At 32.3% G+C, this 15,152-nt stretch overlaps 1 protein-coding gene across 1 annotated transcript; it reads right to left on the bottom strand.

Moving 5' to 3' along the window:
- Window positions 1–10,170: 10,170 nt before the first annotated feature.
- Window positions 10,171–15,084, bottom strand: LOC130662643 (patatin-like phospholipase domain-containing protein 2). The gene is made up of 9 exons (XM_057461542.1): window positions 14,995–15,084; window positions 14,439–14,881; window positions 14,289–14,354; window positions 13,940–14,210; window positions 13,383–13,592; window positions 11,936–12,077; window positions 11,599–11,718; window positions 11,389–11,432; window positions 10,171–11,065 (listed from the first exon to the last, which is right to left on the bottom strand). Exons 1-9 carry the CDS (start codon window positions 15,041–15,043, stop codon window positions 10,644–10,646), a joined length of 1,767 nt encoding a protein of 588 aa, XP_057317525.1. The 5' UTR covers window positions 15,044–15,084; the 3' UTR covers window positions 10,171–10,643.
- Window positions 15,085–15,152: the final 68 nt, after the last annotated feature.

The following is a 15,152-nucleotide window of genomic DNA, read 5'->3' as shown; positions in this document are numbered from 1 at the left end:
AAATGAAACAATTTTCCTCTCCGCAACTATATCTCTTCGGTTCATATTTATCTAAAATCGACTCAAAATATCCATGCAAGCTTTGTTTATTTCTATCGTAAAGCACAACATCTGTCCGTGTTGCATATTGATCATGCTTTAAATCGATTTTAAATTTAACCTTTTGTGATACTTGGGTATTCACATTACTAGGATTGTCTGTTTGTGTCCCAACACTTACTTTTGTTATTTCCAGTGCAAAGGTTGCAGGACGGACTTTCTTTTTCGGTGATTTCTTAGCCATGGATGTCGGAAAAATATCTTCTGGCTTCTGCAAAGAATGAAAATTCTCGTCCGGTTGCGAATCGCAATCGCTGCTGCTAGATTGCTTCATTGGAATATGTTTTTTCACTTTTTTGACATTTTTGTAGTGTCCACTTTCTGGTGTTGTCATTAACGGAGCACCATTCAATCTACTGTTTATCTTTGATTCAGCAGTTTTTCTCTTAACCCCTTTTCGGGAAAATTCTTTCTTCGAATTTGGCATTTTGTTGGAGACACAATCATCTGATTTAGGCGAATATGCACTGTTTTCAGAGGAAGGCTTGTCAGGTTTTACTTTTTTATCTGGTATGGAGTTAACCCAAGCAGCCACTCTGTCCGTAGTCTTAAATTTACTACGCGGAGGACATTCTTTACTGTAAAAAACGTCACTGCTAATATTCTCCCTTGATCTACTTTTTTTCAATTGTTCCACTTCAGGAAAGTAGGATCGTTTAATTTTTTTTAATCCGAGTTGTGCAGCTATTCCATCACCAGAACCTTTTTTACTAGTTGTTGATGTCTAAATATAAACAATAAGATCTGTTTAACAGGTGGCTATATACATACACTGTTAAAGTTTAAAAACATATGTTAAAAGACACAAAACTTTAAAGAAAAACTAATCTTAGTATTAACTACTTAAAAACATCTTAAACTTTTAGATAGTGAGGTAAAAGAAAAAGCTGTATATAGAACATATATTATTTTGACACAACAATACTTTTTTAAGTAGTTTGTTTCAAATAAATCTTTTTTTAAACTTGATGACACTTTCAAGATTAACATTTGTTTTCACTATCATTTTTAACTGTAAATGTGTAGCTTGTATGGTGGAGAACACATTTTGTGAAATATTGCAGCTGAAATGTTGGCATATTAGTTGAAACTTGAATATTTCAGCAGTTTATCTTCTGCATAATCATATAGATGACTTTGTTTTAGGTAATAATTTTCTTATTATTTTTTATGCTGCGCAACCCAAAACTATACTTTGAGCCCTAAATATTGGTTTGTTCAGCACACTCAAGCTAAAACTGTAAATTTCCATAACGCTGATAAAAAATAATTACTACACAAATATCAAAAGCTTCAACTCATTGTACATTTACATAGTTTGAGTTTCCTGAACTGTCGTATGACCTTTAAGAGAAGAAATTTTGACGTGGAGAAAAAATGGCAAGATTGGTTAATTTTGTATAGCTAACTGACATTCACACTAAATTTAAAATATTTGACCAACAACAGTGGATTTGAGCTCAATGCATTGATTAAAATAATTATTGATGACTGAACTCAATATAATTGCTATATGACTCAATTGCCAAGAAAGCTAAAACACCATTCTTCATCATTTAGTAAAATAAATCCATGTCAAATCTTTTAAAAGTTTCGAATTCGCTGAAATTAAAAAGTGCCAAAACTCTCTAGCCAAGCAACAAAATAAATTTGCACAAAATCTCCTCTTCTTCCTAAGATAGCAACAGTGATGTGGTAAACATTTCAGGTTGAATGCTAAGAATTAGGTAAAATACAGTACCTTTTGAGATTTTGTTTTTGCTGCTTTTAAATCAGTTTGTAGATCCCACGTTTCAAAATGATCCCATGACATTTTTACTTCTAAAATATGACAAAAAATTTAATAAAAAATAGTTTGACACAATCATTTCTTACATCATGCCGACGTCATATTTAATACTTATTTCGCATGGTTGAGTTAGGTTGACTTAACTAGGACATTAGATTGTTAATCACACTCCTATTTAGAAAAAAATTTAAAGAAAATACTCTTGCAATGAAAACTGCTGCACTAGCATTGTTTTAACCTTAATCTACTTGCCACGCAATATACTTGACATTCCTAAAAATAAAACAAGTTCAGGTCCTTTCCATACAGTCTTAAATTGACCTCAGAAAAAGCTGGATTTTTTTAAAATTTGTGACACAACAGAGGTAAACAAGACACAATTCTTGAGGATTGTCCTTAAACGCCCCTATAAATCTTGTTTCCAAAAATCTTATTGCCTTGATTGTTCACTGAGAAAAGAAGTAAAAAGTTTGACACACAGTTACATTATTTTGTGATTTTGTTATAAAAGAAACCAAACTGACTTTGCCTTGGATTATTAGGATTCTATCTGAAGTGATACTAGATGCCATGTGGATTCTTTCGTTTCAAGATTTTTAAACAGTTTGAAAATGCTCAGAGTAGGTTTCTTGAATCTTTTAAATGTGGATTCAAAATTGGATTATTACTATTTAAAGTGCTGAATCCAAAATAAAGCCAATTTTGATGTCACATATGAAGTGTTACGTAGTTAAGAAATCATTAAATTTCATTACTTGCGCTAATACCTAGGAGGGTTTTATTTTCAATAAGTTTTAACAATAAAACTCGCAGTTATGAGAAAATGATTATAGCATTGTTTTATCACAAATCTTTTGTAAAATCACTCCCAACACAGCTCTTGCAAAGATCCTTAAAGTAATTACTATCAACAAAAGATTAAAGGGCTTCCGACTTGCAAAAAAGATGTTGTATAGCCAAACACGGAAGGTTACATTTGGACTGTACTGTACATGCTACATGATTACAATGTTTGTTTCTGATAAGCAGTTCTCATCACAAAAATCATATTTTAAAAACAAATTTGTGTCCGAATCGTCTCATTTCGTCTATGAATTTTCTTAATTTGTCTCAAATCGTCTCAATTCGTCTCTGCTATAATAAATTTGTCTCAAAAGTTCAAAAATATTTTCAAACACTTCCGTAGCGTGAGTTTAACACGAAACTTTAAAATCTTGTTTAACACGAAACTTTAAAAATCTTGGCCAGGAGACCCAGCATGATTTTGTTCAGTGAAAAAGAAATTATTCCATTGTTCTAGCGGAACGGCAGTGGCACGGCTGCTGATTAACTTACGCTACGTTGTTTGGCAACATTTTATCACAGCAAACTTCGTCGTTCGAAGCTGGAAGTATGTTGTGGAAAAGCGAACAATTCTGCCTGTAATGGTTCATACATTTCAGTATATTAGCTCTTTTTAACTTAATATATTTAAATGTTATGTTGGGGAGCTTTTTTCCTCCCACTTAAAATAATGTAAAAAAAGCTTCAAGCGTTCTTTAAAATGTTTTTTCCGCAGTCTAATAAGAAAATCTAAATAAATCTAAGTGCAAGTTTTTTTACGGAATATAGTTTAGTTACCAATATTTCAAGTCTTTGGCAACAATAAGCCACACGATCATTAAATTTCATGTGTGGGACATGAACTCTATTGTTTTTGACATGCAAAAATAGATCATGTATTTAACAATGGATATATAATGAAAAAAGAAAGTTCTGACGCTACGGAAAGCTCATGTAAAGGTGATAACTATCGTGCACATGTAACATTACATTCAGGCGGTACTGTAAACTATAGTCCGTGAAACTTTTTTGCAATTAAATATTAATTTTCTTAAAGACGGCAGAAAAAACATTAAAAGAACACTTCTTTACGAAAATAAATTTTGTGTTTTATTATTTTAAATAGGAAAATAATAACTTGCTGTTTAAATTTCGAAACAGCCTAAGTATAACCTGCTGTATATCTTTCAAAACAAAGCAGGTATATTCTGTATAACTTTTGAAACAGCACAAGAATAATTCTTGCTGTACAGGTTTCAAAACAACACAAAAAAACTTGCTGTATAACTTTTGAAAACAAGTTTTTCAACATGCAAGTATTTTTATCTTTTCACCTTGAGTACTAACATTTTTTTAGTGAGACAAATTATTATTATTTTTCCTTCGCAACTAAAAAATATAAACTGCGTGCGTTATGCAAAAATACATAGAAAACGGTAATCGTAACACCCTCCTCCGTTGTTATATTCTTTATTATCATTTTTTTGTTGGTGTTCCGACCATATATTCTTATTTTTCCATGAACTTTCATTAAATCGGACATTCGCGAATTTAACATTCACTAATTCGCAAGCAAAACATACATAGAAAAATATGCTTGTCGTAACACCCTCCTCCGTTGTTTTTTTTATTTTTTTGTTGTTTCGACCATTTATATATTCTCGATAAAATTATTTTAATTTCGCCGACCGACAGACCGTAAACTACTATCTACTTCGCGCGAACAAGTAATTTAGTTGGAGTCACCTTATTTCTAAAATCCAATTTCTAATAAAAATACAAGATGCAAAAGAATTTTTAAATGTAAAAAAACAAAGACACAAGATTAGCTATACACATCTAATATTTAATATTTTTAATGTTATTCACGATCAATCGGGACAATCGCAATTAATAGTGACGATCGCGATAGCATCGTCATTTTTTTATACATCACGACTATCGCGAAGCTCTTCATTAACATTTTTTCTATCGCGATGGTCACGATAGGATCGCTGATTGTTCGTGTAACGCATAATACGCGCTCAGGTCATTTCGTGAGAGGCGTGCGATCGCACGCGCACGCCCCCACACACGTGCAGATTTGTTTAGGCGTGCGATTCATCGCACGTGCAAAACGTTGCTGTAATTAAAAATTATTGTATTTATAACAAAGAAAATTTATTAAATAAACCTTAAAAATAAACGATCATTCTTTTACTGAACTCTAAAAATAAACGATCATTCTTTTACTGAACTCACAATAGATCACACGTGAGCAGTCTTTACCAAATGTTGATAATGTGAATTTAATTGCTACCATTTACCAGCTACCAGGCTATATTAAGGCTTTGCGAGTTTCATTTTAATGATTTTATAAAAAAATGCAACAATATTTTAATCTTTGTAAGGTCGCCTTTTGTATAATTTAAAAGAAATTCAGCATTATTTAAGTTGAAATACCTAAAAGGTAATATAATTAATAAGAAAAAAAACTTCTTTAATAACGAAATATTCTTTTAGATAATAATTTTTATGATTCATCGAACATAAGGATTATTAAATATTATTATTAGCGGCTGTTCGACTTTCCGTAATTTAATTTAATTTAAATATCTGTTTGCCCCACAAGTAATAATAAAGTTTAATTAACAAGTCTGCTTACGACTTCTTTGTCTTTGGGTTGAAATTCCCTGCCGTACAATGTTGGAACTTGCACTTTGTATGTTCCTTACGCCAAAACAGCAGCCCCTGTGCGGTGTACAGTAGTAAAGGAAATGTTTTTGCAAAAAAAAAATTTTTTAAACGCACGCGCATTGCACGCGCAGAATTTCAGAGGTGTGTGATCTACCGCACGCCTGCCTAAAATCTTACGAAATGGCCTGCGCGCTCACAATGTTAGGTGTCCTGATTCCAGTACTGTAAGAGAAACCGTCCTTTTTCGAATTTTTCAAGAAAAAAAATGTAACAATTTTTATCTTCTGCTCTGTGTTCGAATCGTGATTCATTCATTGGTTTCAGAGGGTCAGAGTACACGTGCCAGGAGTTGTTGTTTTTTATTATCTATGAAAACCACTTTAAAAAACAGTAGCTTTTTCCATAAATTTTTGTGTTTAAAAAACCCTGTCGTCTTAGTTTCTCTCAATTCGTCTTCGTGATTTTACCGCAGAATCTTAATTCATCTCAATTCATCTTAAAATATTTTGTTTCACTTTTTTTATTCTGAGACAAATTGAAAAAATATCGTCTCCTGATATTTATGAGACAATTTTTAAATCGTCTTAATTTCAATTAAGAACAAAACGAGACGAATTTTTTTTAACTTTTTCGTCTTATAGCGTCTTGTTAATGGGTCAAAATTTGTGGACGATCCCTTAGTGGTTATGACTCTTGCACTTCGTGCGTGAGACTGGGGTTCGATTACGAGGGTGCCGATAAGCCGCATACGCCGTAAAAAGTGCGGGCGTTTTCAGGCGAGTTCAGCGTTTTGAAAAAAAATCAAGTATTTGCCTGAAAACCCCCGAATAGACCCGAACAATGCCCGAAAAAGAAAGAAAAACAGACACTAATGATTCAAAAAAACTATAAAAATTTAAATAAACTTACTATGTGGTAGCGAAGTTCTTAAAAGAACTGTTTTTGATAGTTTAAAATAAGATTTACTTGATAAATAACTTATATATACACTTTATAACTCCTTTATCTTCAGGTGCCTTCTTTTAACTATCGTCCGCATGCTATGTTACAAGGAATTGCATCTCGGGAATGTTCCGGGCGAGTTCAGGCGAGTTCGGGAAAGTGCAGGCGGTTTCCGGGTGACAACCACCAATTTAATTCGAAAAGTCGCCCGAACTCGCCCTTATATATGCGGGCGTTTGCGGCTTATCGGCACCCTCTTGTTCGATTCTCCTTGGTGGCGATTCAATATCGACCAGTGAATGTTGAAATTGGGGAGATGGCACAGTATGCGCCGTGGATGTTGCAGGGAGTTATCTGGTAAATAGATAGATAGATGTGCACGTTTTACATGGCTAGCCTCACAAATATTGAGGAATATAACTACCCATGAAGCGCCATGGCTTAGATATGGAGAGTCCTAGAGAGTATTTAATGCCCTTTTTGAGCTACGCAGATCCAATTATGGCCCGCGCTCTACTAGACAACTCCTGGCAACATCCAACACCAGCCCACACAATGTGCGATCTTCCAATTTCCCTCGCATGGCTTGGGTTAACGCGCTCTCTAGCTAGGTATTACAATCCCTTTTAAATCCAGATAAAACATTTTTGTATATTGCAAGTTTCTATTGGATTTAATAATGTGACTTGTAAAAATCAACTAGATTTAATCCAGAAACGAATACTAGACAAAAAAAATGAAATAAAAGGGCAAAAAAACATCAAAATACACTGCTTTATTCGCCATCTTTTTCGAATGAGCCTCACTGTGACATACGGAGTGTGGTTTCTATACGGAGTAATACTCCGTATAGCTGCTATACGGAGTTTGGTTTAGCTATACAGAGTCTGGCAACGAATGTTCTTACAGTGAAATATTGCAATATATGACTGTTTGAAACTATTTCCAAAAAAAAAAAAAAAAAAAAAAAAAATAATCACCATAAAAAACAAGTTAAAAAGACAAGCACGTCATTTTTCTACTTTTTATCCATCGTAAACATACGAGGTATATTGTAGTTATACGGAGTATAGTATGGAAACATTAGTTTGATTGCAAAAAAAGGATTATAGCATACACATTGTGAGTGTGGAGTATGCAGGATTTGCTATAAAGGAGTATGCCATACGGAGTATGCTATACGGACTATGCCATACGGATTATTCTATACGGAGTATGCCATACGGACTGTGACATGCTTTACATACGAAGTATGCTATACAGAGTGTTACATGCTTCTATACGGAGTGTGACAGGCTTAGCATATGGAATGTGACATGCTTAGTATACGGAGTATGACATGCTTAATATACGAAGTATGCTATACGGAGTGTGACAGGCTTAGTATACGGAGTGTGACATGTTTGCATCCTCGTCCCCAGGGTCTTGTGGCCCCTGAGCTGTTATTTCGGAGTGGCCAACAACTTCGCCGCTATCACCTTTATCAACAAGGCAAAATGCCTTGGGAACGAGGTTGAAATGTTTGGTAGGAAAAAGTCATTGATTGTATGGTTAGTTTTATTGCATATAGAAACATACAAAACAAAGCTTTAAGGCTTAGAATAAATGTAATGGAAGCCATAAAAATAAACTTCATACAAAACGCCAATATTAAACTACATCATACAGTAGAACTGCCGGTAATTCGAACACCGGTTAACTCGAACTTTTATTAGCTGGAACTGTTATCTACGGGAATTGGTACCCTGCATGCTTGTCTCATATTTTAGACTTTTTTCTTCTTACACAAATTATTTGCTTGTTTTAGGCTCAATTTTCTAAACTGGAATAGCTTAGAGTAAATTTTTAATAAGAATACTTAGTTTAGACTTCAACGCTCATGCTGCATTCGCTAATGTCTAGCCAAACCAGTCTCGGCATTATACTCTCAAAGCTGTCTGCGCCGCTCGCGGCTTTGAGAAATATTTCCTTTTATACGAGTAAACATGTCGCTATACGAAGTTATACTCCCTATACGCATGCCTATACGGGGGAACGACTTCATTTAGCACCGGGCTAAGTGGTCCCGACACACGACGTACAACATAACTAGTACCCTTCATACTTTATCGATATTAAAAGTCCGACAGACGTTCAGTCATACTTCTCCAACCAAATGGACCCGACAAATGAAACCGCATTATCCGACATCCTCTCTATATAACAAATACATATTTTTTCTGTCAATAATCCATAACCAACGTAATATCGCATAATACTGCATAATACTGCATAATACCTTTATAATTCATAAAAAATACATAAATTTTCTGTCGATGGCCATACCAACGTAATATCGCATAATACTGCATAATACTGCATAATACCTTCATAATTCAAAAAAAATACATAAATTTTCTGTCGATGGCCATACCAACGTAATATCGCATAATACTGCATAATACCTTCATAATACTCTCTGTCGTTACATAAAAAATACATATTTTTTCTGTCGATGGCCATACCAACGTAATATCGCATAATACTGCATAATACTGCATAATACCTTCATAATTCATAAAAAATACATAAATTTTCTGTCGATGGCCATACCAACGTAATATCGCATAATACTGCATAATACCTTCATAATACTCTCTGTCGTTACATAAAAAATACATATTTTTTCTGTCGATGGCCATACCAACGTAATATCGCATAGTCGACGTGTAGTGTCTTTTCTTCCATGCTGAAGTGCAGATGAATGTAGGGTGAAGATTAACCGTTGCGCATGCGCAAGCGCTTACATCAGTTACGGTTGGGATTTTTTGGGCTGTGATGGGTGAAAACAAGAAAAGGATGGAAATTTACAGATAGATGTAATTACAAAAATAAATTGCAGATAATATACAGCAAACTATTTAAATAATATTTTTAATCTTCTTATAAACAAAAAGACGAAATTGGATTATCCTTAATAAGATTAAGAAAAAAATATTTACCGCAAATATTTGTAGAGCGTTTTTTTCAATGCCAACTGGATAATGACTAGGGCACTGCTTCAAATTAAAAATCAAATTCTATCAAAATAAAGAAAATCGCACAATTTATGACGATCGTTTATGAACTTAATTTCAGTATATATAAACATAAAAAATAATATCTATTCACAATATTTGATTTGTACAAATGATATATAATATATACAACGAAGTATCTTAACTACTCCCATTCGCACGTGGAGTTTTGAAGGTTTGGACAGTGTTCAAAAAAGTTTGAAGTGAAAAAACTAATCCTTTATGTATATTAACAGTAGGGCTCACAAATTGAGGTAAACTCCAAGCTGACTTTGCTTGATAAAGAGAGAAAATACGTTCAAAATCGATTCAAGTCACTCGATAAAAAACTAAGAACAAATAGACCGCCTTGATGACTTCCTTATGTCTGCTTTTGCTGAATGCAAGCCGTATAAACGAACCTGCTTAAATTTGCCTCATAAAAACATCTTTGACTCGATAGTTAAAATTTGTTCCAAATGTTGGAGTGGAAAATGCGACAAACATAATGCAAATCGTGTAAATATTACTCGATGTCATGTGGAATTCTCATAACAAAATAACATAACAATAAAGTCGTTGTAAATCCTACGACACGTTTTTTTTATCCGTTAAACATTTTTGCGGGATGTTAAGACGGTGTTATTTCAGCCATTAAACATATGTTTTGGTTGCAAAGTTGGTTAAAACAATAGCTTTGAAAATCGACGAGCTAATAATTGAATAGAATACAGAAAGCCTGTGTATGGAGTCACACAAAGTTTAGCATTTGATTTTTTCCTTAGAAAATACATTCGTCTGAACATTTCGTCGCAAAAATTTCAGCCCTCAACATTATTTGAATATAAAGTACTTGATATAAAGTACTTGTGAGAAAATGCAAACAGTAACATATAACGTAAAATATTTATAATATATAAATTTATAATTTAGGTCATGTGTATAGTCAAAGACTACTAAACCTGTGTAAACTTTCAAAGTTAATATAATACATAATAATATATCGGATCATTTGCATAAATAAACATGACAACAATAACAACAATAAGATATAAAAATCACTTTTAGATATAATAATGACTATCTAAAAAGTATTATTACGAACATAATTGCTTGAAATCTTGAATTCTCTCTCTGGAGTACAAATGTTATGTTTGTCCAACAAATATTAGGTAACGAAATAGCGTGTAATATACAACGAAATATAAATAAACGCTATTAAATATAAAAAACGTAGAGTAAACCGTACAAACCTTACTTTCACACCCATATTTGAAACTTTATAATATCAAGAACTCCTCCCACGACTTCCGCTTTTGATGTTCCCGTAAGAATTGTGTCTGACAACATTCCATATCGTATACTGGTAAATCTAACATCAACTCACTACCATAGTCATCATTTTCCGTGTGTTGTTTACATGTACTCATTACTATTTCTTCTTTGTCAATTCTCATTACAAGTCCATCATCATCACGTGCATCTTTTTCTGCATTATTGTCACTCGACAGGAAATCAGCATGATGTGAAAACATATCCATATCAAGAGGTAACTCAACTTCATTTATTTGAACCGTGGAGGAGATTCTCGAAGGAGGAGGGGCTTCATGTCCTTCACGGCTGCGTAGGTCCAATGCCACAGATAAGTTAGATTTCGGAAAAGCAACCATGGATTTTTTCGCAGATATAAATCTTTCATTTCCTAAGTTTTAGATAAGGGTATAACTGCATTTAGAACATCACATAAAACAATGTACAGATATTACTACTATATATTATAGATTTTATATTTGTTGTAATTCTATTCTTTCTAATTTTTTTAAATACCTATCTATTAAAATAAAATGGTCTGGTATTTGCAAAATTTATATGCGTGAAAATTAATACCAGGAAGGGAAATGACAATTTGACCTTAATTTTTTTACCATCCCTTTTTGAAACAAGATTCAACGTGGTGTACTTCTGTGTAAAAAGTACAACAGATTTTGTTTTGCTGAAATAATAAATAAGAGGCAAATCACTCACTTCTTTGTATATCTGAATGTCTTTCTTTTTTTAAGCTTGGATGCCTATGAAGTAACAATACTGGATATACGATAAGGTTAAGAACACACGGTATACAACTAAAGGTTCTTAAAAAAGCACAGAATTCAAAAGCAAATTAAAGCATAAGTGTAGCCATAGGATAAAAATTGAAATTCATTTCCAAAATGTACAGATACTACGATATCATACCATTCACAGGTAGCGGTTCCTTTATATGCATCAAAGATTTCCAAAGCAATTTTTAACAACCTCTCAGTGTAACGGCTGTAACAACTTAGTTCTTTTACTTTGGGCAATAACTCATGAAATCTAAAACCAAATATGTTATATATAAATATAACATTTAAAATTTATTTACAACCAAAAAATAAATAAACAAACAAACAAAACAAATTTAAAGAAACACTAAAAAACAAATAAACAAATAAAAAGAAATATTCTAGAAATTGTTCAACCCTTGTAATGAAGATCTATTTTAGGTGAGTTATTTTTTTACATTCACACAGAAATGAATAAATGAACTCACATTTCATCTGCAAACAGCTGTATGTGTTTGAATATATAGTAACATGGTGATATTAACCATTTTGCAATCTTGAATAACGTACAAACCAGGTACCAACATAAATCACCTTCTTGGATAAGAATTAACTTTGCTTCCTGAAGAACTAAAATATTTTTTAATATTATGTTAGAAACCATTAACAAAAATGGATCACTATATTTCTGGAAATGTTACATTCAAAGTTGCATCTGAAATTTAAAGGGAAGTTAGTACACAGTGCATATTTACAACATCAAACAAAGGTTTTTTAATTATCGTTTTTTAACAAAAAATACATTTGAGCAGTTATTATAACTCTTATTCATACTTTGGTCTAGTATTGTTATGGCAACCTTATTATCTGTCTTAATCAGACAATAACACAATAATTTAAATTTACTTGATAGAAATTTAAAATTAAATAGGAATATTGTCATTGATTAAATTTAATATATCTAAATCTAAAAACACTCTTTTTAAAGCAAAATTAGGGCTATAATTTTTTTCTTTTGACTTTTCCTCTTTAAATATTGAACTAACAAAAAAAGTCTGTATATTTTGATTTACAAAGAACAGGCCATCATACTGGTAAATATAAGAAACCTCCTACATAAATGCCAATTATTACAGTATCAGAAATACTTTCTAGATAACATATTTGAAACTTATAAAAGAAGCTTAAAAATGTTATGAATTGTTACCATGATGAGAATCATTTCCTGTGTCACACAAAGAAAAATTTAACCACACAGTGTGGTTATTTTTTCTTTGGAATTTAATTGAAATAAAAACATTACAGGCATCACATGATCTACACACAGAATTATACTGTACATATATTATTAAGTTAATCCTGGTTTTGTTATGAGAATAAACTTTCATATACTTAGATAAACATTGTAAATGTATGGTCAAACAAATACTTGTTTTTGTTTGTGCAAACATTTTTTCACATGACATAAATCTTATGTAATATTTTACCACACTGAAAAACCACACAAGAAGAGAGTGGACATTCCAATACAAAAATGAATGGAAAAAAACTTTTCCCGCAATTTTTAAACTACGCAATGAAATAATGATAAAAATAACAACTATGAAATTTGTGTACCATTATTCCAAAGAAACATACTTTTTATTTTATTTAAAAAATTTTATGAAGAAAATTCTTCATAAAAATAGGCAGAATATAAAATTCCTGTTGTAACAAAATACTTAAATATTTTACATAACATTGTGGCGTCACCTATAGTGTATATAATGTCAGGTGACAGTCATTCAATTCTTGATATCATTTTTCTTTACCATCTCAAGCTTGTAATTCAAGGCATCAATTATTAACACCACTTAGTACATGTCAAATGCAAAATAGACACATGTTATAATACTCTCCTTAATAATTTTGTAATGTAATATCATAAAAACTTACTTGTATTCATTTGTTCAGGAAATACTAAACTGTGCATAGTACTTTTAGTTGCAATATAATGTTCTAAATCACTTAACATAGAGGCATGTGAGTTGTCTCCACATGAGCATGTACTGGTATCATCATCATCTGTACCATAGCCACTGGATGCCAGATCGCAGCAGCGTGGTATACTGATTATAGTAAAATCAACATTTAATAATTCAGGATCTAATAGAAATAAAATACAGTTAATAATAAATCAAACTTGAAATAAAAAAATGCATGATCACATTGTGAAGTATATAAAATGAATCTTATATTTCCATGTCTAAAAAAGCTTTAAAGCTTGGCTACTTTAATCATCTTACCAAAAAAAATTCAAACAGATTATAAAATAGGCAAAACCAAACCAATCAATAAAATTTAGGATTTTTATAAAAAAGTGTAGCAGGCAATAGACATTGTTGAAACAATGATTTATTGCTGTTTTTTTATATATATATAACATTGTCTTGCAAGCACTACATTTTGTTATTGTTAAGAAATTTACTGGAACCCTCCAAAGAAACACTTACAATGAATATGGAGGTATTTCAACGTGTCCCTAAAACCTTGTCGACACATTTGTGCAAGAACATCACTGTTAGGAGGAAATAATGCTTTTGCCATTCTATATACATTATGTGCTGTCACTTGAACACTTGTGTTTCTCATATCAAATTGCGCATTGGTCTTGTGGCCATCATCAGGGCATATATCACTTTCACCACTGAAAGGAGAAACTGTTATTGTTGTTCCTTCAAAGTGTTGTGGTAGATTATCAGTGAACCCTCCATCAATGTAATGCTGTTAAATGTAAAAATATAAATGATATTTTTCGCTTAGTTATTTCCACATTATTTTTGACAAAAATGTAATACTTACTACGCCTTTGTATTTGGGGGGAGTCATTCCAGAAAAAAATGGTATAAACGAGGAGCACACCACAGCCTATAAAAAGCAATATATACATTGTAGATTTAAAAGTTAGATGGTAGATTTAAAACTGTCAAGTTATAGCAAAATAAAACTTACATCAACCAGCTCTTTATTACTAGCAAATTCTGAGACAATCTCATTTTTCCAGTCTGAAACTCTGGTCAAGGACACATGCAATTTACCAGATGCAATCTTATAAGCATTTTCTGGTAAATATTTCATAAATGTTTTTCTTATTGATGCTGATGGGTCAAAGGAAGGGCTAATTGGACCCAGAAAGTTATGGTGTACTTTGTGTGCAGTATTCATGACAAATTGTACACTTTCTTCTAGATTCATGTCACAAAGCAACATACATGCTGCCAATGCACCAGCTGAAGAACCTCCATAAAGATCGACCTTGTCTAACAACTTTTTACCATAGAATTTAAGGCACGAAACTGTTCCAACATGGTAAATTCCAAGAAAACCAGCACCAGAAAAGGCTAAATTTATTCCCATTACTTTCCGGCGTGGATAGCTAGCTATAGTTACTTCACCTAAAAGAGAAGGAATTTTTGTAGGGATTTTAATGTAAACAAAACACTTTAGATAATTCAGTAAAACATGACACCTCCGTCGCTAATCATAATTCCAAATAAACATGACTTACCACTGCTTTTTTCGTGACGGATTTGTTTACATCTGAATGAATACGTCATACCATGCAAAAATTGTGTTAATTAACACAAGTGCACTGTTATAGAGATAACGTTGTAACCACGAATATCATCAAAATCTCCGTAATTCTATGCTACTAGGCGTTGACTC

The sequence above is a fragment of the Hydractinia symbiolongicarpus genome, chromosome 10 (genome assembly GCF_029227915.1).
Source record: "Hydractinia symbiolongicarpus strain clone_291-10 chromosome 10, HSymV2.1, whole genome shotgun sequence".
Lineage (NCBI taxonomy): Eukaryota > Metazoa > Cnidaria > Hydrozoa > Anthoathecata > Hydractiniidae > Hydractinia > Hydractinia symbiolongicarpus.
Note: the sequence above shows the minus strand (reverse complement) of the source record. Positions and strands in the feature narration are given on the sequence as shown.